At 36.6% G+C, this 26,671-nt stretch overlaps 1 protein-coding gene across 27 annotated transcripts in view; it reads left to right on the plus strand.

Annotated features, from left to right (window-relative positions):
• DLG2 (discs large MAGUK scaffold protein 2) overlaps nucleotides 1-26,671 on the plus strand; it is a 998,134-nt gene that overhangs the window by 385,650 nt on the left and 585,813 nt on the right. For 16 of the 27 annotated variants that reach the window (XM_064644938.1, XM_064644939.1, XM_064644940.1 and 13 more), the window contains one exon: nucleotides 12,790-12,870. The exons of the other annotated variants lie outside the window; for them this stretch is intronic. In XM_064644938.1, coding sequence (XP_064501008.1) covers nucleotides 12,790-12,870 — 81 coding nt within the window. The remainder of the gene's footprint in view (nucleotides 1-12,789; nucleotides 12,871-26,671) is intronic. 27 annotated transcript variants of the gene reach the window in all.

The raw sequence follows: 26,671 nt of genomic DNA on the forward strand, positions 1-26,671 counted from the left end.
AGGCTTAAACATCCCCCCTATTAAAAGTATTGCTGATTATCCCTTTAAGGGAAAAATGTTAATATACAAGATCTAATTACCTCTGTCTAAGCTGATACGCCTACAGCACCTTTTACATAACCCAAACACTTGAGTTCCAATTATACAATTATATTTTAACATGTATTAAGTGCTATTCCTTTAGGGAGGAGACTTATACTGAATATTTCAACTAAATTCCTTCCTCAATGTGGGCAGATATATGGTAGAGTCTGATTTCATTACAATGCCAGAGACTTGGGGGTTTTTAGTTCCTTTCCCCTTGAATAAACCAGCTGGCTGTTCAGAAAGCCCATTTTTCATGTCTGCAGCACTGACAGCAGTATCTGTACACGTATATCAGTTGCAGGCTATGAAGCTCGTGTTCTTTGGGTCAGCAGTGGCACTGTTACTGCAATTAGACGTATAATGATCTATCTACACTCAGTGCTAGTATACTTTCTTTTGCATACAGTCTGTGGCAAGGGCCACATCTCTAGAGGAAGCAACCTGTTCAAATGTGGAGGAAAGGCCAATGTTTTTTTTAATACTATGTCTTGGTCTAGAGATTGATAACACAAAAAATTGTGTCCCTTTACTGAAAAGATGGATGACTCCAAGGACCAGTCTTCCTTTCTGATATCTTCACTCAACTTCTGTAAGACACAAAAGCCCTCATCTGGATAACTTGTTGAAGGAAGGCTATTTGCTGCACACTTTTAATTGTTAACATCAATGAGGTTTGTAGGTCACCTCTTCTGGAAACCCAGAGCCTAAGTTTAGAGTGAGGAGTCTGAATGTATTCCTATGCTCAGAGCTAACTCAAGTTTTTTTGAACATCCGGGAAAAGCTGGGACATGACCTGAAAGAGCACAGGAGAATAAAATAGATGAACCAAGAAAAAGTGAGTGGAGGGAAACCCTAGCAAGCAAGACTGGGGACTGCTGGTCCTCCCTGTGGTGGATTAAATACTTGTGGGATAATGGCTCTGTTGGAGGGGAGGAACCAGGTCCCAGAAGTGTTCTGCTTCCTTCCATATCTCAACATCAGCCTATGCCAAAGCTGGAACAACCTACAGTGCACTTACAGAGCTTGTGCTAATTTCATCACTGCCATGGAGGTTACCTTATCAGCAGCTGAACCACTCGGTTTAACCCTGGTGCAGCTATTTCTATACTACACTGTAGTTATTCCTGCACAGTAATTAAGTTTAAAATATTCCCTGCTTAGAAAACCAACTTTTGGAAATGTCGAATGAAATTATCACATTGGGCTGCACCCATCAGATAAACTGGGTTCCTGCCCAAAGAAAATGCGAACATAATTAATTACAAGCTAAAACTAAATTATTAAAACATCATACTTATTGTAATTATAAAAATCCAAAAAATCTGGTGGTAAAGTTCCCATGGTAACCTTAGCTCTGTCTCCTGTGTACATTGGATATGTGTGGATGTTTGTGTAAAATAGGAACATTCATTATCACGGTCAGAGTGATTTAGGACTTGCTGATCAAGAAGATGTTAATCAGACCAGAAATCTCATTTTTAAAAGTGATTTATTTTTGCTATTTCTCTAGCCAAGCATTGCAACATAGAGAAGATTTTTAATTTCTGTCCAGTCTGATAAGTATTCCTGCTAAAACATAATGCCTGAACCATCCATATCTTGTCGTAAATCTGATCTATCATTGTTCAAATTTAGCTATGACTGTGATAGACACCCTGCAGTCATAAATCTCTAGAGCTAGTAAGATGAAATTGGCATCCATTTTTTTCCAGTGCGCTCACTAGTATCAAACATTTGATTACACACTGCACTGTGATGCTAACATTTAGTACTGCAGAGATAATTTCACTCATAAAATTTTCTTTAAAAGGGTTAGGCACTGTTTGCCTATCCATCAAGGATTATGGAGGATGCAGGGGTCTGATGACATAGCAGAACTGTCTCCAGTCCTCTGATATTATGACGGCATTCCAGCAGGCATTCCCAAGAGACACTCCCTTAATTTGTTCATTTCCTTCCTCTACCTCACCCATGTTCAGTTTTTCCGAAATGTCCACATCAGCCATCACTCTCTGGCAGAGCAAGGGGACCAATGATCAGGGAGGGGAGGTCTTAAGTGCTGATGTGGGGAGAGATCAAAAGCTGTAAGAAATTTGAGCTATTTTGTACAGGCAGAGTAAATAAAGTTTTGTGAAAAAACCTCACCGCATATTATACACTTGTGAAACGTGTCTAGATGGTGAAGGCATTAAAGGATACTATTAGTCTTTATTACTGTCATGAGATTCTGTGAATGGCACGTTCCTGGTAGTGAGCTTTACAAGTCTTATGTAAGGTACTTTTCTAAACTACAGCTTATTCTTGTTTTTTTCCTTTTTTTTTCTTTTTTTTTCATGTGGTCGCCTGTAACTCTATTTTCAGTGTGGTTGCTCAGAAAGAGGATTAATACTTTAGAGGAAGAACTGAAGGTGTAAAATTTTTCCTTCACAAATAAATAAACATCCTTGCATCTACTGAATATGACCGTATTCTTGCTGACCTGTAGTGTAAAGTCAAAAAAGACAGCATTATATATACATAGCATAAGCATAATGTATCTATAAATATATTCTAGCAGACACATAGAATAATAGGAAGATCTGTGGTTTCTAAAGTCCCCAAGACATAAACCAAAACACAAGTAACAATTCACTGTATTGAAAAGCTGTGAGTATATAAACCAGATGTAAGTATCAACTCACTAAGAATTCATCTAAAGAGAATTGAAAAATATTAAGAAAGAAACCTCAGAAAAATTCTATTCTGTTGTCATTGAGGGGATGGGATTAAATGTTAGAACAATTAAATTTCAGAATATCTTCAGACACTGAATTGCCTTTAAATATAGGAAAGCTGGACATACTGAAGTAGAGCAATAATTTCAATGTTTTAAGTACACATTGTTTTATTGTGAGTCATGAGGTCAAAGTCTAGTACTTAGCATCCTGCTAAAATTAAAGAGCATAGAGGTTTTCTGCCAAAGTCTTTCAGAATTTGTATATTTTATTTATTCGGATATAGCACAAAAGCTAAAATATATATTTATGCCCCTGAAGATGCTTGAAAATACAGAACAGTTATAATCCCCAAATGTCCTTCATCATAATTACTTTTCTTTTGTTTGTAGTAACATTTGTTCTATTTTGTTAGAAGGATGGGTTTGAAATTAAACTTTAAAATCAGTTGGAATATATTTGCAATAAACCTAATGATAAACTTTTTTAGATTAGTTCTCTCTGATATAACCAGTGGATACCTCTGTGCTCATGTCAGTAAGACACAGTCTCTGGGTTATGGGAGGTGACATCAGATTTCTGTGGTTATTCCCAGCTAGATGAAACCAGGCATAAAAGAGCCCTCTTGCAAGTGCTGTCAGAACAAAGGGATTGCTGAACAGGGGGCAGAGGAGGAGTTAAAAGGAACAGAGGATATACACAGAGGAGAGTGAAACACTTCAAAGCCAGCCTCATCAGGGCTAGAATTCTCCAGGAAGGTGAAGGATAATGAAAGCAACACTACTCTAGTCTTCCAACCCCTGAATGACAGCCAAATGCAGATTCATTGCTAACTATAATGGGTTGAAAATCTCATTATCTTTGATAGTTTTTGTTGCCTCAGACAAAAAATTATAGAACTGGAGCAAAGAAGGATAAGGAATGCTCTCTTACCCCATAAGCGTGAAATATGAATAGCAACTTTAATCAGAGATATAATAGGCTGCAGAAACTGTGAGTAGACTGTCTGGGGGGTTGAGTATCTGATGAGAGATCCTGCTGGTTACAGGCACACTGAGACATAAGCATAGTCTGCTGTGCCCCCAGCACGACTGATCCTCAGTGTGTGCCACAAACATGTGCTGACTCTGTATTCTGTATTACATACACCCTGTGTTTGTTTTCTGCCAGTCATTCAGTTGGAGCTCTTCCAAGAGCACATCAAGCCTGCTTAGCTTTTCTGTGGCAGATAATAGTGGAGGAGGGATTAGGCGTGCCCAAGTCACATCCCAACACAGCTCTTATGACTGGGAGGGTAAAAAAAAATGCAGGAACATCACTAAGAATTCTGAAAGGAAAGATACAAGAATTTGACAAACAAAAGAAGGGACCAAGTCCATACTCAGAGTAGTGGGTGGACAATTACGTCCTGATTGAGATCCTCAACACTGTAGGAGAAAAGTGTACGGCATCACAACTCTGACTGCAGCAAAAAGCATGTGTAGTTTGAGGAGCAGAGTTAGTTAACAGAAGCCAACCCACTGGGTGTCATTAAAGGAAAGATGTGAGAAGGAGGATGGATTATATCACTTTGCAAAAGTTGGCAAGAGCCAAAATATGTGTTGCTAAGATTAATCCTCACAGGAACAATGAGCAGCAGTTCATTTGTAGATAAATCCACTATTGAACTGGAAGTAAATGGGATAGTTATGAAGTTGGACTTGGCACATATACTATTTGTTGCCAAAAATAGTTGTTTTCATTGCTAGGGTAGTAAATTTACTACTCACAGTAAAAGAGTTAAGTGCTGCACCTATTGCCATCAGTGTGCAAAAACTAAACAAGGAGAGGGGTCTCTGAAGAGCACAGTTTGCTTTGGAATCCTTACATTAAAGAAGTATTGAACTAACTGGATGATCAGCACATTTCTTTAGTACTCATCTTTTAATGATACTAAGGAAAACATATTTCTTTTACTAGTGGAAAATATGGGAGATCCTTTTTATCATCAAGAAGACTCCTAAAAATGAAGGAAGCAGAGTGGAGGTTGGAAAAATATTCTCCAGGAGTAATAAACCTACCAAAACATAGACATTTATCAGCATTCTAAATGTCATAGGGTGTCTGAGACATCCTCTAATGTGTCTGTGGTAGATATGTCACCACACCTATAGGAAACCCATGACTTTGTCCAGTGACAGCTGAAGGCCAGACAGGTCTCTCTGGTACTAAAATGTCATAAACACTATCATGTCAGCTGATGAGCATGGTTATAGTCTCCAGAGGCATCAGAAGAGATGACAGAGACCAAGCAACCTCCATTTCACACATTTTGGTAAAATATCCCTTCCCTAAGGAATCTGAGAGCAAGCAGTTATTAACTTTGTTAAAAAAAAAAAAAAAGGGAATCATGTTTCAGTCAAAATTTATGCCAGATGTTTTAATGAGCTTGATATATCAGTCGATAACATAGAAAAACAGTACATTAATGGTTTTTCCACCCCTGGAAGATATTCTTTCTTTACATGTCCGTTTGAGACATGCTGGACAACCAAACTGTTTCACTGGGAAGCACATCTGTGATATCCTCACAGGGAGTAGGACCCAGAAGGTTAGAGAACCATGACTAGATGCTCTCTGGAGCAAAGTGGGCTGCTGGGTCAGAGCTCAATTAAGTTCTGTTGTATGACATATTTGATTTTTGGGGATACTGATAGTTCATAACATGTTGATACCTGTATCCTCAATGCACATGGTTTCTTTGAGCGAGAGCAACAGAGCGACACTAACGTTTTAGTCTTACTATAGAGTTTGGGAAGCTGAGAGAATTAGAGGATCTTATTTTACGTATGATTTCCATAACTGAAATGCTAAATTTCTTTCAATCCTCTTATTCCACTCTATGAAGCCTGGAAATGGCTTTGGCAATACAGGTGATAGGGACTGAATAGTTTGTTGCAATACAGAAGACGACTTTCAATTGTAGCTGCAAATATCTCATGCCCCTATTCCTGGGAAATCAATCTAAGCTAATATTGATCACAAACTGATGGTTTGGAAAATCCTCACTTTTACATAAATAGAAAGCTTTTTGTCGTTGTTGGTAAAATGTATGATTCACAAACTGAATATAAACCTGTAAGAGAGCTGCTGTTTGTAGACAAACTCTTTCATGCATTTAACCAAGGTTTAGTAGAAAAAAATTGTCCTAAGCCTAAATTTGTTTCCTAATAACTGAAATTTAATAACCAGTCTGGTCTGCCAGAGCATACTCAAATGAAGACACTGGAAAATGACTACATTTGGCAGTGGCATGTATTTAACACATTTTACTAATTTTGGGAGAAATACCTGGAGCAGATAGGAGCTGGGCATTAGAAAGATCACCTGCAAAATTTTACAGAAAAAATATATTAAATTGAAGGTAATTTAGAGTGAACAATCCATGAAAGATGGTGCAAAATATATTAAATTTACTTCAGCTGAAGAACAGTATTGCTGACTGAAGTCTTGCAGAAGGTACAAGTCTACAAAATGCAAAAGACGCTCATATTGGTTGGTTGGCTCATATTAGGAAAAAAAAAAAAAAGGCTTTCCAGGAAAAAAAAAAGGCCTTTATTTCTTTATCTTTTCAGAAAAATCCTACAAACCTCTGTGTTTATGCTTGATGGTTAGCCTTACTATATCAGAAAATGCTCCCAGGAAAGAGGAGCTCAAGTATCTCATCCATTTTTGTAGCAGATAGTACAATTGGCTGAGTAATAGCTGAGAACAGATCTTAGTTTACTGAGAATTTGTTTAAGTACTTTTCAATAAAGGTTAGTTTTTAATCGTGTAATCTCTCATCCCCATAGTTCCCTGTCTGAATGGCTGGTGAAAATAATGTAACCCTCAGAATGACTATTGCAAAATCAATCAGATTTTGCTCCATATTCACTATTTTCAAATTCCAGTATGGCTCTAGTGAAGTGGTCGCTGCTGATAGCTCTGATTATTAGAAACCTGAAAACACATATATTTGCATTGTCAGAAACGACATCTAAAATCATTAGACACTTTCAAATGGGAAAAGAAAAAATACACAGTTGATATAATTTGAAGTCTTGGGTGCTCCTACTTCAGGTAATGGTATTGTGCACCTCTGTAGTAGAAAGTGGTAGAAAGTCTGCATGGCCCAACAGAAGGTCTTCTTGCTTATGTCCACACTACTTAAGTCTGACTCCTTCTAGAGAAGTTTTGGTCTGGAAGGGGCCAGTTGGAGTGACCCAAAACATGTGACATCTAATAATGAGGATAATGAGTGTCCAGGGTTGAGCATGTTCCCGAGCCTCCTTTTTTTTTCGCAATACAAGCATTTCCAGAAGTAGTAGTGTTACAGTATTCCGGCAGATCAAGCTAACCAGATTGGGGAGCAACTTGAACTTACTACACTCATGATGTTTTCTAATCATTCATTTTGTAATGGGAATGAAAGGCATGCTTTGAGGACTATTGCTTTAGTGGCTGAATTTCCTGGACAATAGAGCAATCTCATTTCTAAGCCTTGCAGTAGGTACCAGACAAGGGATAAAAAAACCTCTTAGAGGATCTCTGGGGAAAAAGTAGTCCCTGGATGCCACATGAGCATCAGTGGACTGATATAATTTTATCCATTTTATGAATGGAGTATAATATTAAGATTAGAGAGAAGTGTATTTCCAATAGTTGTATCAATATTTGTTTTTATGGAGAGAATTATTTGGAAAAAGAGGTGGTTTATGGGATGACAGTATAGAAATCATGATTTGCTAGAGTAGCAGCAAAAAGTAGTAGGCTAGCAGCAGAGTAAGCCTATATTTGGTAACCCATGTGAAGGCTCACGTCTATGCTCTGGTCTGATACAGTTCTTTCATTTGGTTCCTCACCCTTTCTATCACTTATTCCCCTGCTACTCCCTTTCCCTCCAGCTCATCCAAGACAGTATTAAGCAGATACTGAAATTACAGAGTAGCTAACCAGAATCATCCTTGATACATCTAAGCAAGGAGACACATAGTGTAGGTGTGAACTCCAGAGACTTGGATCCGGTGATGCCCTTTTCCACAGTTCCTCACCAATGCTTTGTTGTTACAGAAGCAACTAGATTAACAGGAGACAGCAGCAGTGATTTTTTTTCTGTGTTTAATCCCAATGTAGATTTATTTCCTCTTCCAGTTGCACACTTTCTTTTGAACCCTTCTCTGTCTGTGCCTCAGTGCATCATTGTGAGTTTAAAAGTTCCAGTTTCATTCCATGTCACAAATATCTGTCAGTCAAGTATAATAATACATGGTAGCAAGTGTAGAAGCTTTAACTTAGTCATAGCTGCCACTTAATAAAGCCAATTTCTGATGGATTAGGAGACAAGTCCAAACTATTTTAGGTACAAACAAAAAAATTGCTGCCTGTTTTCCTGGGCCTTTGAGACTTCACTTTTGCTTAAATCCAAGAGGGCATGAGACATGGAGGCTGTCAGATCATGACTGCAGAAACCCTAGATGCAGTACATCATCCCAGTTCCCACATCCAGATCAAGAATTAGAAAGGGAGGCAATTCCTAACATGTTTATTATGTAAAACATATTCACAAACTGAGGCATTGGGTACATTGGCATAATTATCCACTGCTGTCAATGGATATGCTGGTGCTGAATGTGATTAACCTGCAAGCACAGCCAAGAACTATTCTTGTTTCAGAAAGCCCATGTTAAACCTGCCTGCTTGTGAAACTGTGCTCAGTGCTGCTGTAATTGCATCCATTGCTGGCACATGTTGTTAATAACAAGCATTTTTGCTGTTGTAGACAAGGCTAAAATGTAAGGATGTTGCAGTGAGCCAAAGCTTGAAAGCCCTCACTTAGCTTGTATGCTCAGGATTTAAACTACTGGGGAAACTTTATGTTTCTGGCTACTTATCATTACATACAACATGTTCTTGGAAACCACGCCACATTTAACAGCAGTTAAAGCCATCTGCTGCTCCTGAATTTTCACTTCATTCACAAGCCTGTTTTAAAAGTATTTTTGGACGTGTCACCAATGTGCTATCAGCTGTTTATTATTCTGTTGTAAATTGATAAGAAGAATTACTCAAATTTTGAAAGGAAATTGTAGCCTCCTGTATATTTTTGAGCTTTTCATTGAAACTTGCCTTTCTCTCATTGTCTGACATAAATGAAATTTTTAGTTTAAAAGCAATTATCCAACATGAAAGTTCATCCTCTCATGCTAATTGCTGATTTAAGTGACTATTAATTGCATAGGTGTAGATTCTGCAGAATTCATCTATAGTAATTACATCACTGGCATAAGGAACAGACTTGAACTTAGCACTGTGATCACAGATACTGTTCAGTAGATTGAAGTTCCTGTAATTGCAAAAATTTTTCATATCTTTCTCTGTAAATACTATTATAATTTTCTTTACACATTTTCTCCCTATGTTCATGTTTTTTTACTATTACTTTGCATAGCAGTACTTCAATGCTTTCTACATAAGATTATCAGGAACTTTGATTTTCAAGACATCTTCTTTTGAAGACTTTTTTTAAACAAAGAACTTTATTTTCCTCAGTTTTATTGATGTGGCTTTTGGTTTTATGATACTGCATGATATTCTTGTATGAAGGTAATTATTGTTGGGCCATGTGACTTCCCAGTATTTCGTAGGTGCTATTTTTTTTCCATGGCAATAAACTGATCCTTCCCTAATCTACAGATTAGCAAGGCTTTCGACATGATAGGTGTATTTAAACCCTTGTAAAAGTGGAGTACTTTGACACTGAAACTTGTTTGGCTCTAAGTCTTGTGTAAAACTTTTACTGGATTTGGGATTTTGGATATTTAGATTTATGGTAGTTCATAACATTTAAAGTAGCTTGACTTTTTTTTTTTCTTTAGTTAAAGAGCAGGAGATTTAGATTTTTCATGCAATAAGCACCCAATTTTTATATTTAAACTATATTTTTGTATTTAATAATAACTACTATAAATGACAATGTTTCCTAGAAAATATAATATCTCCTTAAAATAAAAAGGACTTTTGGGGGTGAGATTCAATTGTCTAAGATAGGCATATAGTGCTGTTTTAGATGTCCTATAAGATCTGAGATATGCATGTGGCTGTCAGAAATGCCAGAAGGAAACCTGTACCATTCTGAAGAATCATCTGGAGACAAAACGATACCTTAAGGCATCTAATGACATGAGACAACTCTATTTGGGATACTCAATCTCACCTTTAAGGTTGCCACATTTGTATTATACAGTTTGATGCTTAAGAAGAATGCTATTTTAAATACTACTTCACTTGCATTTGAGTTAATTCAAAAGACTATTTTTAAAAATGGGATTACATTTCTACATCCACTATATCCACTAGTGTAATTTCTAAAATCTTACTTTGGAAACAAGTGTGTATTTATTTTATTTTAAGTTATCAGAAAGGAATATGCCTTTTGCTGTTAGCTGGCTGTTAATCATCTGGTTCCAAATTAAAATTGCTAAAATTACTGGGGAATAAACCTCTCAGGGATGAAAGCTATAGTCACAGAATGTAGGACATGGAAAGGACTGGAAACTTTCAATGTTTTAGCACTGTAGCAGTTAAAGTTTTTTTTTCACAGCAGCAAATTTATAGTGCTTTCTCTGGTTTTTCTCTCAGTGGAGATAACTGATCACTATCCCTATGTAATATCCTGTTTTCAGTCTTTCTTAGGTTATGAGTCTCCTCTTGTGGATTTCTTTTGGCTTTTTCAGTGTCTATCTGAAAACATAGTACCCCAAAATTATACAGTTCTGCTGGTGTCTTTTTATCAGTGATTACAGCACAATAGTTATAACCCTTGTCCTTATACACAGCAATCATTCATATTTTGAGGGAAGGCCATTTTACAAGAGAACCTCACTCCTGGCTCCTCCTTAGTTAATGATCTCCACAGGGGTGTTCCTTACTCTGTATTTTTGCATCTGGGATTTCCTCTGTCAGGTCAATGCTTACTGCTCTGTGTGCATTTCTTCTGTCTGTACTTATGGAACTACACATTTATTTTCAAAAGTCTCCAAAACCAAGTATTCAAAATAAACTACATATATACAGAAACTTACTGTGGACAAAGTGCATCAGCTCCAGCAGACTTGTACATAAAATGCTTCCCAGTTGGCTTGGTGCTTATATTAGGGAATCCACAGCCACCCATTACACTGTAAAAGAAAGTACTCCAGGCGTTTTTCATGTAAAAAACCTGTCCCTATAAGCTCAATTGAATATTCAGACCTCAATTCATCCCACTTCACTGAGGTGGGAATGCATCCTCTGAAGAGTGACTCAGTGCATTTAAGTCCTGAACCATTCTCAGCAGTTTCCTGTGTCTCAAAGGACTCTGCTCCTAGCTGGCACATCTAAATGCCTGAAGACTGACAGCATCAATAGAAGCCTCAGTTCTTAAGAATATTGCTGTATGATGGCATTATTTCCTTTTAAGCAGAGCCAGAAGTCCCTTTTCCTTAGACTATACTTAACATAAAAAAGTCTTACACCCTGAGCTTTTTGACTATTGGCCTTTCTCTATACCAACAGTGTTTCAAGACTTCCATAAATGTTAGCCCAATGGTTTCATGCTTGCTGATTTTTATGCTAACTATTAAAAAAGACTTAATTTTGCAGCTGAGAGTGAAAAACTGTTACTTTTTATACATAAAAAGAAGTGGTTTTATACCTAAAGGGTGTCTACAAAAAGGCTGGAGTAGGTACATTTTACAAGGGCATGTAGTAATAGAACAAGGGGGAATGGCTTCAAACCATCAGAGAGCAGGTTTAGATTAAATATTAGGAAGAAATTCTTCACTACAAGGGTGGTGAGGGTGGTGAAGCACCCAGCTTGCCCAGGGAAGCTGGATGACCCATCCCTGAAAGTGTTCAAGGTCAGGTTGTATGGGGCTTTGAGGAGCCTGGTCTAATAGAAGATGTCCCTGCCCACGGCAGAGGGGGTTGAAAGTAAATGATCTTTATGGCTCTTTCACACCCAAGCTATTCTATGAATTCTCTTTTTTTTTTTTTTTTTTTTTTTTTTTTTTTTTTTTTTTAATTTTTATTGAAACAGAAACAAAAGGTCACTAAGGTAACTTAGTAAAAGGTGAGGATTAGCATTACATAAACATCATAATGAATATGGCCTTTGTAAAAGTGCTTTTCAGTTCCTTAGGTATTAAACATTGTGTAAAAAAATGCTATTGGATGCATAGCTACAGAATGGTAGTTTTGCTGTCCATAGAAACAGATCCTGGCAACAGGTCACTCCTTACTGGCATGGCTCTTTGACATTGTTGTTGTTTGTTATGAACTCCTGTGTTTTCTACAATGGCATTGACTCATGCTTATGTGGGAGACTGAATTCATTGCAGATTTTCTGTTTCACAAAAAATGGAAGTCTGATGTTCATTAAAAGCAAATGTATAGCCTCCTACTGTTAGAACTTCATAAATTCATAGTGATAATTAGAGTGGGTTTTAAAATTTAGAAGCAACAGGGTTGTTTCTAATTTTAGCTAGAAAGAGGTGGGCTGTCAAGAGAATGTTTATTTATTCCTTATAGCCTTCTTTCTTGATTTGCTAATAATTACATGAGATTGGTAGATGTTACATACTAAAAATAAACCTAAATACAGTAGTATAGTGTTAATTCTTGTAAAGAATACATAACGTGCTTTTTCTGCTTTCAAGGATAAATAGCTCTTCCATATATATTTATAATCAGTAATATGCACTCCCATTTTTAATACGATATAATGTAGTGCCAATTTATTTTTATTATAAAGCCTCTGGGCAATTCAGCGTGTGTTAACACCAATTTACGGCTTCAAGGGCATGAGTGAGCCCCCTCCCCCAAAAAACAACCTGAGAAGCAAGCCCACACAACTGAGCACCATATGCAAAGACGATGAAAAATCTGAGTTTGGAACATGTCCTGAGTAGATGTCTCTATGTACTTCCAGAAAGGCCAAGAGGAAGAAAATCCCACAGGTAGAGGCCTTCAGCTGGGACCTTTTCCTGAAATGGAATGGACTAATACACAGGTGAGAGTAGTGAATTTGGCTGTGAGAAATAAGTGAGGAAAGCAAATAGTTTCTGAATTGCTGCTTCATAATTTTGCCAATTTTTCTCTACCAATGCTTCCCTAGACCCAAAAGCACCCATTTCAAGTTAAAAAAAATATTTGCCTAAATGCTTCAGTAATTGCCAAGATGCTGTGGCACATAAGAAGCCTCAGCTGGTAGCCAACAGAGAGACTTGTCCTGAGTGCAATTCTTTTAACCTGATTTGGATGTCTCTTTTGGATGGAGACGGATCATGCCCTGAAAATGATTGGCTCTGTCCATTGTCTAGACATTTTGTATGGTCAAATAACTTAGATGTAAGTGTCTAGACTTGGAGATCTCATGCAGTAAGGAAAATTTCAGTTTATCTTTTTGAAATTTCTTTTTATTGCCTGTTGGTCCAGCAGAGATGCAATCGGTCTCTGCGGTGTAATAGGCAGGACCAAACTAGGATATAGGACAGGAAGATTAAGTATATTTATGGACCTGAAGAGCCTGACAGACAAAAATATTGTGGAAGTTGGTTTTGGTGTGGATTTTGGTGGTTTGTTTTGTTTTTTTGTTTGTTTATTTGTTTGCTTTTTTAATGAAAGGGCTTTTCCAATAGAGGAGTAGCCATTGAAACAGTAGTACAAAAAACCCCTTTAGGATAGTAACCTCTGTAAATTTCTGTTATCAAAATATTCAGTTTAGTTTATGTTGCATTTGTGTTCTCAGTTTTCAGTGTATGACCTCCTGCCATTATGATAATAGATATGTGAGAAACTTGATATTCTGCCTGTTTGCCAGCTGGGTCCTTTGCAATCTCAAGAGGAAAAGAATGCAGTTTAAGATATGAGGATAATGCACACTAATGGGATATCTCTTGTAAAAGTAGTCTAAAGTGATATATTGTTGATGTACAAATTGCTATCCTTTGTTATCCAGAGTTAACAAGACACTGGGATAAACAGGACAGATGAGAATTGTGAGTGATCTTGCACAGCTCTCTGCCAGCTGGACATCAATTTATAAAGGCTTACGATGTCTTAATTATCCTTAATGTAAGGGCCAAAAATATATAGTGATTAAAGCAGCAATCCAGGATGAATTCAGCAGCAAGCATAATGGATAAGAACTCATATAGTATATGTCTGGATACTCAATTTCTGCCTTCCAAGATTCTGAGAAAAATTTAATGAAGCTTATTTCTTGGTTTATTTTGGATGTGAATAGCTAATTTGTGCTGCTTTTTTGTAACTCTAAAATGAAGAAGAAATGATGTCAGTCAATCACTGTTTAATTAATTGTGTCATTTATTCATGCAAAGATGAACAAAAACTCTGATACCTCTTCAATACTGAGTGGCACACAGTAGGAGGGAAGTGCTGTTTGCTCCTTAACAAGCCCATATGGTGGTAGGAGATCCAGTGTCCCTACTGTACAAACAGCACTGAATCTTTCAAAGCATGTTAAACAACATCTGCCAGTGATAAAATAAGTAAAGCAGAAGGCTCATTACTTTGTAACTTTCACCTAAGAGCTTTAAAAAAGGATGCTGAAAAGATCTGTTAGAGAATTTTTTAAATTCTAGAGATATGGAGTGTGAGTGTCATGCTATTATTTTCACTTTTTTTTTTTCCTAAATAATGCTGTAGAGCAGGTTAGTTATATTGCAGCCCTGGAAAAAATATTGGAAAGACTAATCAGCATTTAGCTAAGAATGTAAGCATGAGAATAAATTAATGATGGTCAGCACAGTTTTAAAGAAAAACAATTGTGTTAGATAAACTTAATTCCAGAATGTGAATTTGCTTGTTGAATGGTCCTAGGTTTTGTTTCGGCTTTTGTAAGGCATTTATGTAATTTTATATTGTATCTGTTATAAATAAATAACAGTATACTGTATCAAAATAATATTCCTTAAGGACTGACATCTCAAAGTACTAGTCAATGAGAAATGACCCTTGCATAAAAATTTTCAGGGCTCATGGAATCACAGAATAGAATCATAGAATGCACTGGGTTGGAAGGGACCTTAAAAATCATCTACTTCCAAACCCCCTGCCGTGGGCAGAGACACCTTTCACTAGACCAGGTTGTTCAGAGCTCCATCCAACCTGGCCTTGAACACTTTTGGTGATGGGGCAGCCACAAATTCTCTGGACAACCTGTACCAGTTCCTCACCCCCCTCATAGTGAAGTTTTTTTTCCTAATAGCTAATTTAACCTATCCTCTTTCATTTTGAAGCTATTCCCTTGTCCTGTCACTGCATCCTCTTGTAAATAGGCTCTCTCCTAAGTCTGCTCGGATTTAGAACTGGGCGTGGAAAACGTATTTCAATATTTTCACAAATTATTTGGGAAGCAGTGTGAATTCTTGGATGTTAAAATTTGAAAATGATGCAAAGATTGAAAAAGTAGGAAACAAGGAGGACACAGTAATCAGATAGTGCCATCGAATTACAATCTAGCCTGGCAAACAGAGGCCATTCAAAGAAAATTGTCATTACAGAGAAGTATTACACAGCCAGAGGAAGCAATGCCAGCCACACATACATAGAGGCCCCCTACAGCTGAAATAAGTGATGCTAAGAATGTTCCAGAGGAAAGAATAGGCAACTCAGTGGGTCTTGTACTATGAACTTTGAGTGTAAAAAGCCCACTAAAAATTAAGAATAAGGAAGTGGTTTTATTGGCTGTGCAACAGTGAGGCTATGGAAATATTGTGCCAAGTTTTGTAGTCTATTATTTACAAAGGTATTAAATATATATCAAAAGAGAGAAAAGATACTAGAATAGAGAAAAATTCTTCCAGAGAGAGACATGACTTAATGACAGTGTATTTCTGTGGGATGACTGGGAATAAGAGGATTCTTCACAGTAGCAGAGAAAAGCAGAATGAATACCGGAGTAAGAGCAAACCAAGGCCAGGCAGGTGTTTTTAGAAGTGAGAAAATAGGACAAACCATTAAGGAAAGAGGAAGATCTCAATCTCGTTATATTTTTTGGATTAAGTGTTTTTCTGAAATAGATGCACGTTTAAGTTCAAGAGATACTGTTGTCAGTGTTATGCTTAGTAGTACATTAGGCTAACCTCAGTGATCCAGTGATGCTTTTTGTCTTATACCCTGGATCTTTGAGGTGTCTGTTCTTTGCTCTAGCCCAGTAAGCAAAAACCACTTACCTGAAGAGACTTCTCACAAAAAAAAAAGGGACACCTGCATTCTTAGTCATCCCCACTTTTGTTATTAATGTCCCAGGGGGGAAAAAATCACAATATGTTGTGATGTTCTTATTTTTGCTTTGTTGTGTTTTTTTTTGGAGATATGTCTTTTTTCCTTTTTTTTTTTTTTTATTTTTTTTTTTACTTTTTAAATTTTTTTTGTTTTTATCTCCACAATACAGCAAATCATTTAAAAAGCTCTGTACAGCCACCTCCTGGCCTTCACACATGTGTAAAGGATGAAGTTTGAATTCTTCTAGACCATGAATTTCTGAATTAATTTTCCTTCATTGATTTTCAGTCTGGAGTCTCTAAATCTTGATTGAAACGGGAAGGTTTGGTTGAGAGGGCTTGATGTTTTTCAGTGCTGTCTGTCTGACATCTACATCTCAGTGATATTTGGTTGATAGCTGGTTGAAGATTGGGTGGTCTTCAAAATGAAATTCTAGACATATTTTTTTTGATTTCTAGTCTCTTGAGTCGTGTTGGACAGCTTGCTTCATTCTCTTTCATTTTGCTTTCTTACCTATAAGAGAGTGATAACATTTCCCCTTCTTTTTAAAAGGGCTTTGAGAAGCATTGTAGTGGCTCAAGAGTTTTTAGACTTTTTCTATCTGTTTTACATAGTACTGATTCATTATTATACTACCATTACACATATTCTCAGAGCAGTGAATTATATATTCTTGTCTGAAAACACTTTAGAATCTTAGAGGTAAGAAGAAACTGCAACCCTCTAGCCTACAAATCTGTAGGTGCACTTACCAACCTAGAGAAAGTATAATTAAAATGAGCTTCATTTTGTCCCCCCACTACATCGCATTATAACATTTCTTTTTGAGCTCCCTGCTTTGACTTGCACCTAAAATAAATTACCTTTACTTATTCCCACCTTACTTACACTATATCATTCCCTGGGAGAAAGTGGCTCTCCTGTCTGGTTAGGCAAGGATAGAAGGGTCCGTTGTTCAATTGTGAAATCTTTCAAAAAGTCTTTGTCTTAATGTCTAAAAAACTTCAATGTGTCAGTAATGAGGGGTCTAAAACTGGTGAAATCCTAAGGAGAACTGTTGAGGAATGGATTGCATTCCTTGTCTCCTGTTTTATACTCGGCTTGGAAACTCTCTAAAGCTTGGATGCTCCAATTTTTTTCATTCTGGATTTGCTGAAAACCTTCAACAGTGGAATTGAAGTCCTCAACACTGGCACTGGGATGTTATAGTTATGGATAAAGGGCTAATCTAGTTGGCATTCTTTGAATAATCTTAACATTTTGAGAGGGAAAACAGAACTGTGGTCCTGTACCCCTTATTGGAATTTGAAAAATGCAGGTGAAAATGTAGGAAGAATTTGAGTCTTAAAACCTGATTGTATTAAAATGGAATTTTTCTGATATACAGATCCATTTTTTGTACTCTCCTGAGAGATGTATTTATTAACTAACATAGCTATTTAGCTTTATCCACTGTTAAGTTTTCAGAAATAAGTCTTTGCTCTTGACTATATACGCCTATTGAATTATTTCTCTGTGAAGAATTTTTTGAGCTGCAAGTATTGCATGGACATCAGGAAGTCTTAATTTTGCCTGCAGTACCTTTTCATTCGCTTGTACATGTACACTCGTGAGTAGTAGAGGAGTTGTTTTCCCTGTCTTTATTGTGTCAGTTGATGTTCCCTTGTGGTATCTCAATGGGCTTTGTCAGATACTGCTCAGGCACTCCAGCTTATCAATGCTACTTGTTGCCCTTCCAATCTCACAAGCTGAGCAGAAGAATTTGCTTTCCCTCCCACTCAAGCTAACAATAAAACTTCAAAATGTTTGCTTTCATCTGAGATATTGCCCAATATTTCTAGATGAACAAACACAAGGGTCAACAACATTTGAGAGGCTTTGTTACCAAATATCTTTCTTATGGCTTGAATTCTGCTGAAAATTGTTGTAAAGAAACAGAAATTTATTGATCTCAAAAAGGGACTGTATTTGTGGACAATCCTTTCAAAGTGAAAGCCTTTAAATTTTTGGGTGGCTTCTATTGAACAACATCCTGGATATTTCTTATAGTATTAGAAATGTAATTAGGTAAAATGCCTGCAAGGACCCCTGCAGATATATTTTATCTGAAGTGATTTATTCCTATGTTCCACTTTCCTGCATAGAAGACTGTTCACTAGAGCTTCAAAACTGAAGCCTAGAGTCTTAAACAATCTGGTATTTCCTTTGCAGTCAGCAGCAAAGGTGACTGCTGTTTTTAATCATCAATTAAGTAATTCTCATATGCTTCCCTGCGGAGGTTGAGCATTAATATCCAGATTATGTAAAAGAAAACTGAATATACAGATGGTAATTCTACTCCACAAAGATGAGGAAAATACTGGTAACATCAATATTCCATATTTCTTGTCCATGTTATGTGGGGTAAAGTGAGCACTGGAGCTTGAAATAAATTTTAAAACTAGTTATTCTTGGCTTTTTTCACTGCTGTGATGTAATGCAGCATGAGTTGTTTAATTTACAGCAACAGAATGATTTGGGGTTAAATGTTATGGAGGCAATGAAGAGTTTGTTCTGCTTTTAATTGCTGCTGTGACCTACATTGTTCTCCAAGGCAGCACAGACGTTTTTCAGAAAAGTCTCCTGTTAATTATAATTGTACTCTGTGGTGCTGGGTCAGTTGTCATTTTCATTATATAAACTTTAAACTAGAAGGGGTTAGTTCAGTTATTTTAACTCACACTAGGTAAAGTTGTTCTCTTGTATATAACTGTTTTCTGACATGATGTTGACTTCAGTCTCACAGTCCCTTCTAGACAATTTTGTGGGCTCCAAGAGGTACCTGTGTAGCTGTGGAGTTGCTGAAGGCACTTCTGGCATTCTTAGAAAATGAAGCCAAAAGTTCTGAATATTTGTGTCAGCCTCCTGTAGATCCAATGTGTAGTCCTGACCATCCACTAACCCTGGTTTCTGGAGTAAGCCCTAACCTCACTGAAATACTGAATATACTCCATATTTCCTCCAGGAGGTGGCCACATCCACAGGGACTGTCATGTGATCCCTATACCATCTGCCTCACAGAAACAGGAAGATGTAACTTGGATGAAAGATGGCTTATGCTAGTGTTTAAAAGTCAGGCCTTTTTAAAGGAAAGAAAATTCATTTCTTATCTCTAGACAGTAAAACTTAAGGTTTGCTAAGTTTAATATTAGAATTTCCTGCTATGATTCCTTCATTTCTTTTCTTTTATAGGTATGTCATGTGGTCAACTTGCAATATCAGACTGTTCTTCAGTTTCTTGAGAAGTTTTGTTGTTGTTGGTTTTTAGTTGTTGGGTTTTCCCCGCCTTCATGGCAGGCATAGTATTTATATTTTTTATTATTATTTATTTAAATATCAGTTTTCTCTTGGTAGGGCAGAAGCTCACCTCCATTACAGCTTGCTTACTTGAAACATTTGGGATTTCCTGATTGTTTAGTTATATATAGTTGCTGTCTACAACTCCCAGGCAATTAGTGACAGGACAAGGGAAAATGGCCTCAAGTCGTGCCAGGGGAGGTTTTGATAAATATTAAGAAAAATTTCTTCACTGAAACAGTGGTTAAGTGAAGAAACTGCCCAGGGAAGTGATGGTGTCACCATCCCTGGAAGTGTTCAAAAAATGAGATGACAGGGCACTTTGTGATATGGTTTAGTGGGCATGGTGGTATTCAAATGAAGTTTGGACTTGATGATCTCTTCCAGAATCTTTAATGATTCTAAGATTGTATGATTCTACAGTAGACTTAGGCTGAATAAGTAGCTGGCCATCATGAGAGCTACAAGTGCTTCCCAACTCTGAAAGACTGACCCAGCACTTCTGAGGCCAAAGGCTCAAAAATCAGCAATCTTTGTAATCTTGAAAGTTATTAGACAATCTTCAAATAATTTTGTGAAGTCATCATTACACAGCAGTAAGGAACTGAGAAAGTCAGCTTCTGAAAAATTCCAGAGCCTGAAGTCATAAAATGAATTCAAAACCTTTTCAGATATTTTCAAAATTTTGCAGCTAAGGGTAATTTTCTTCAAGAAACTTAAGAACTTTTATTGCTTCTGCAGACAACATGCGGATTCAATATATTAAAATCCTATTATTTACTGAAGTTGAGGAGTTGGGATATCCCTGACCATTGGGAATGATTGATGTAATTCTTTTATCTCTAAGCATAAATTTAGAAATTATTCATAATTCAACTTGCAGCTTAAAATAAAATAGCTTTTGCAATGGCATAATCATTCTGAAAACAGAAGTATATTGTATCTTAAAATGTACTTCTATGTGACTTTACATTGATGCCTGCTGCCTCTGTCAACTGTCCCACTTAATTTTTTTTATGTATGCATTCTCCAATGAAGGGATTGAAATTATTTTTCTCTTTACTTCCTACTACAAATCACCAGTTCAGAAAAACACAAGGAGATTGTGAAATATGAGCTATATAAAAAGTATATTTAATGTTATTAGTAATATATGCTCTTTCTGTAGCTATCTCAGAACCTTTTGATTGTTTATATAAGCAGTTTATAGGAGGTTTACAGCTACAACTGAGATTTTTTTTGTATGATATTTGAAAAAATATTTCCCAGGGTAGAAGTGATCAGAGTTGTGTTTCAAGGAAACTTGTATAAAATATTACTTTTCTATTTTTCGTGCAATAGAAATGTAGAACTTACTGTAACATCGAGTGTCTATGTCTCTAAGAAGAAAATGTTTGGTTAAAATTTTGTCTCAATTTTGGAATCTAATTAAAATCATATTTTATTCAGGTACTTTATTCAGTAAAATACTGAAAAGAGATATAGGCATTAGTAAGGTAACTTGTGGAATTTTAGAGAATAAAAAGAAAGATTAAAATTAAGAGTAAACTGATTAACTCACCTGGCTTCAGCTTTTATCACGTCCTTATTACAAGCTTATATTGCAGAAATTTTCTTCTGCACTTCATTTACAGATCTGAGAATTTGAAATCAAATGAAGAGTTAAATGGCAACAAAAATGATGGGAAAAGATGTGACTGTAGGTATTACTTGAATGGCTTGTCTTAGGCTAAATAAAGCTCAGATTCTGTTTCCAGGTGAAAGAGAAAATAATCGTTTGCTTTCTTGAAAGATACTTAACTAAATGTAGCTGTTGACCAACAGTTCTAACCATAGTGAAACTTCTCCCTCTTTCCAGATTTTTAGTGAATTGTGGAGCACAAAATGACATTGCATGTGCACAAACCATCTGTTTGTTGTGGCTGAGTATAATATGTCTCTAGATCTAATGGCATAATACAGTACATTCAGAGGAAGGAGGTTCAGAAGTCACTTAAGAAACAAGACGGGTCAACTTCATAAAAAAGACATGGATTTTCTATTAGTTCATCTTTTTGCTTTTGTATTTCTTAGATTACTTTTTTTCAGGAAGAGAATCTGGATTTCCCATAGGGGGAAATCTGAAGAGACAAAGCTAAGAGGGGGTTACCTATTATGAAAACCTGTTTGTAGAAGACATTCAGAAGACTGAATTCTCTTGCAATTCATCATGATGAAAAATAGAGTCTAAGGCTTTGGACAAGTGGTGTCAGTGTCTTAAAGGAGAATTCAGTTTTAATCCGAATTAATTTTATGAACCTTTGGCTTTAAATCCAGATTTACCAGGTGAAAAAATGTATTTTTAGATGTAGGAGTGTCCCACAGATTAAAAGCAATATTTTTATGGGTCCTTGAGTATTTAATGTGAAGGAAGTATAAATAGTTTTGTGGAGTAAGCACAAATTTTACACTGTGCACTAAACTAAGTTCAGTGGAGTGTTGCTGAATACTGCAGCTTTGCTAGTTCACAGCCATAAACTGTTCACTTAAAATTAGTCACTGCTGTCACAAAGCTTAAGATTTTCATACATTCTATGTAGAAAGAGATCAGGACCTTCCAACTGACGACTAATTCTAGTCTTGTCCTTTGTTTTCATCTTGTATTAATATGCTGACATTGGTTGTTCTAAATATCAGTAGAGAGTTGCACTGCACTGAATTCAGTATTTACTTAGTGATTACTGCACCTCTATTTCTGTACAAAATGACTTACTAGCCTTTAGAAATAATATTTTGTTTTGTTGTAAAAAGAATATTCAGAAAATGGTACCGTGTTATGGTACTGTTTTCTCCAGTCTCCTGGAGAAAACTCTGTACCAGAGCCAGAGATGAGAGTGATGCCATTTACAGCACAGCTTTCTTAGAGGTTTTCACTGGCACTGAGCTAAGAAAGCCAGGTCCCCTTCCACACCACTGACCAGGACTCTCTGCAGCTTTTCCTTGCCCACTCGTGTATCTCATTCCACTAGTTAGCATACAACAGCATTCTTGAGTTATTTAGCATTGCTGATGTTCAGCTCAGTAAAAAGAAACATATTTCACTCTGGTGAGGTGATCAAAACAACCTGGGTGAAAGCATATTGTGAAAATGAAGAGGTTAAAAAAAAAGAATGCTAATTCTGACATCAAATTATATACAGATGCAGAAAAGGAATCAAAGTAAGTCTTTTCTAGCACCCCAAAGCATACTGATATAGCGTCTGCTAATGAAAATTGGTCTAATAACTTTAAATGCATACATATCAAATGCGCATACTCCATGCATCAAAATATTTTAACTAAATGAAGTTTCTGTTGGAAATTTCATTTAATGCCTTGTTAAACGTGTTGCGTTTTCAGACAGATGCACACTGTTTAATCTGTTCCATTGCTCCACTGGAGCAGAGGTTTTCATCTTCCTCATAAATTACACTTTAGATTTTGATGAAAGTATCTTCCCAGATTAAATATGTTCGTTGCCCATCTCCTTGTTTTGCTTGAGAGCACAGCAAACTGTTTCTCATTTAGTTGCACTTGGGTATTGCTGCAATTTTTTTGGTTTCACATACTGTAATTAAAATAACAACAAACATTGATTATGACAGACTTATGACCTAAACTTGTGACAAAATTCTTATTAATCCCTTTTCTGCTTACTCAGACAATTGGTATTATTCTGCCTAAATAGTGGTATATACAAATTTGCTCAGCTAAATAAATGCTTAATTTTTACAGTGGTATAGCTGTACAGATGCCCAGGATTTAGTGTTCTTTCATCAATATATTTACATATTCATATATTCATTGACACCTCTGCATATATTATAAAAAAGGAGCGGGATGATGGTGTCCAAATTTGTCACAGAAGACACGTGTTAATATTCATTAAGATGTTCAAAGAGCAATATTCATCTTAGCCTCTATATTGACAAGATATCAAAGCAGCTCAGCAGTGTGTTATGAGCATCTAATTTGAAATTTCTGCTCCCTCTTAGTGTCATTCTGTCTTTGAGTGAGATTTTGATCAGCTACAAAATCTCACCCAGACTTACTATTTCTTATTAATCCTGGGAAGGCACTGAGAATGCATCACTTCTGAATGCTGTCTGTTCATAGTGAAAAAGTTCATAAAAACCACACACCACCAATTCCCCAAAGGATAAGTCAATTAAAATATTTCTAATTTGCTGCTGTTGTATCTAGTGGTTGAACTAATGAAGATGTATGATTTAATATTAACCTTGGTGAGATTTCAAGATTAAACTAGTGATACAGCTTCTCAGTCTAGTAGCTAGACCAATTTATATAATATCTCAAAAACTCCATGTGTTTCCCTAATCCAAGACATAGAAATAAAGTTTTAACACTTTTCAAAACATCTTCATAAGCATAGAATATTCTAACATCAGCCTCCATCCAGCCTTCAGTTGGTCACCTCAAGATGCCACTGCATCCTCCTTTCAGTGTTGCTGCCAGAAAAACTGGGACTACTATTTTAACATGGTTATGTTAGGCACATAATACTGAGAAACAACTGTGGTAATTAATAAACACCAACTCTCTGATATTTTTAGTATAGTTTATATATAACTATTCTATGAGCCAGAAGAAATTAAAATATTAAGGCTTATACCCTGAAAATATTTGTGGAATTGGACAAAATTTCTTCTGATTTGGTGCGACCTCTCTATTCCAGTGATTTCTCAAAGGATCTTCCACCTGTGTGAAACATTTTCAGCAGATCTTAGTGAGAGAAACTTTCTTAATGTATTACTCAGAGAGAAAGGATGTGATGCTTCCAAAAGGAAATAGAATGTAAGCTGTATTTGAAAAAATGGAGAATAGCACGAAAGTGCAAGAAAATCAGAATGCAAACTCAACTACAGAAGTGTTCATTGTACTAGCTATCTATATGATGTATCATTATAACTGGGAACATGTATTCCTTCAGATTCTTGTTTGTTTTTGCATACAGTGCTTTTTTTATTTCTTCTTTTTTTTTTTTTTTTCCCTTCAGGCATTCCCTTCCAGTATCCATAAAATAGATAAACTCTTTGTACTAAATCTTCTGGATTCCTATTATCCAGTCTCTGTAATTAATAGACAATAGAAAAGTATTAGCATAGAGATACGCAAGTACATGATTAATCTTACTGCATTTTCTTCCCAGAAACTTGTAGGTGCACCATCCCTGGAAGTGTTCAAGGCCAGCTTGGATGAGGCATTGAGTAACCTAGTCTAGTGGAAAGTGTCTCTACCCATGGCAGAGGAGTTAGAACTAGATGATCTTTAAGGTTCTTTCTGACTCAAACCATTCCATGTTTAACTTTTGTTGTCATTTTCATTATAATGAACAATTTTAATACCCATGTGGAATTTAAATTCACACTTCTTTTTGCCTAGCTACCTCCTGGCATACAGTAATATAATTGAAATCTGCTTCTGTCTCTCTGAGTTACTGCATACTAACAGGTGATGTCATCAACACAAGAACTTAAAGAGACATAAGCATATCTAGAATACTTTTCCAGGTACTGAGAAGCATCTGACAGACATCTGAGGAAGAATAAATCAGCTATTTGAAAAGTGCATATAACTCATAACAAGAAATAAAAATAAATGAAACTGACAGGAAAATCAACTGATGAAATTTAAATTTTAAATTAGTATTACACAGGACCCTGGGATTAAAATACCTAACCTTTCAGAAAATGCTGTTCATTTATTTTAGCAATGCTAATGTACAGAATTATGATGCTGTCCTCAACATCACATTAAATACCCGTCCAGTACTGACAGAGGAGGGAGAGACTTCTACCTGCTCAATTGTCATCTCCACCTTCTGTATCTCCTTGACAGTTCTTGCAAATCATCCTGATCTAGTGATCTAGAAAGTCTTCTCAGACGCAAACTGAAGGGTTTCTCCTCTTGTCACTGTTCCAAGTGCTCCTTTGTGTTTGTGTAGATGATCACATAACCTAACACTGCTCATCTATCCATCCATAATCTTTATGGCAGGCTTTTGATGTGGTTTTGTTCACTTCACTCTTTGGCACATGCTGCTAAAGCACCAGTTTGTCAGAGAGTCTGTTTAAATAATTTCGGAAAGAAATGCATTCACATGTAAATTAAAGGACTTGGTGTCACTAGATCTTGTGGCAGAAGTGAAACTCAGGCAGTACCTGTGTACTCGCCTCATCTTTATTATCCACTCATCAATCCACAGGAAGAAAGACCCAGGGAGTTTAAGGCCAGTGTAGCATTGTTCGGCAACAGTTTACAGTCAGTGGTTCTTGTTATGGCTTCTTCTACTATATAAAATACTGCATTCAAATAATTTCTCAGTTGTCAGGTGGAAAGTTAAACAGCTTAAGCTTTTAAAACTTTTACTGAAAGAAAATGTTTCCCCATCCGTTGAATATTTTCTTTTTGCTGGTCTTGATTTACAATGTCCTTATTAAAATGTAGACACTTTCATTTTATGCAGCATCACTGCATTGGAGTTATGGTTCACTATACTGAAGTAAAATTGCTTCTGTACTGCACTTTACTACTAAATGGATTTATTGCTCTTCAAATTTATACCTGGGAATTAAGTTAAATTTTTCCAAAATAAGCAGTGAATCACAGAATCAAAGAATATGTTTTGTTGGAAGGGACCTTTAAAAGTCACCTAGTTCTAATGCCCCTGCTGTTGGCTGGGACACCTTCCATTAGGCTAACTTGCTCTAAGCCCCATCCAACCTGACCTTGAACACTTCTAGGGACAGGGTATCCACAACTTCTCTGATCATCTTCCAATATCTCACCATTCTCACTATATTTTTTTTCTGATTTTTAATCTAAGCCTACACTCTTTTAGTTACAACTGTTGCCCTTTGTCCTGTCACTACAGGCCGCGGTAAAAAGTTTGTTTCCATCTTTCTTGTAAGCTCCCTTTATATACTGAAAGGCTGCAAGAAGGGGTCCCCATAGCTTTCTCTTATCAAGAATTAACGCCAGCTATCTCAGCTTGTCCTCATAGCAGAGATGTTCCACCCCTCTGATCATTATTATGACCTCTTCTGGACTCAGTCCAGTAGGTCCATGTTCTTCCTATGCTGGGGGCCTCAGAGCTGTATGCAGCACTCCAGATGGGGTCTCATGATGGTGGAGTAGAGGGGCAGAATCACCTCCCTCACCCTGCTGACCACGCTTTTGATGCAGCA

Source organism: Pseudopipra pipra, chromosome 2, assembly GCF_036250125.1.
Source record: "Pseudopipra pipra isolate bDixPip1 chromosome 2, bDixPip1.hap1, whole genome shotgun sequence".
Taxonomy (NCBI): Eukaryota; Metazoa; Chordata; class Aves; order Passeriformes; family Pipridae; genus Pseudopipra; species Pseudopipra pipra.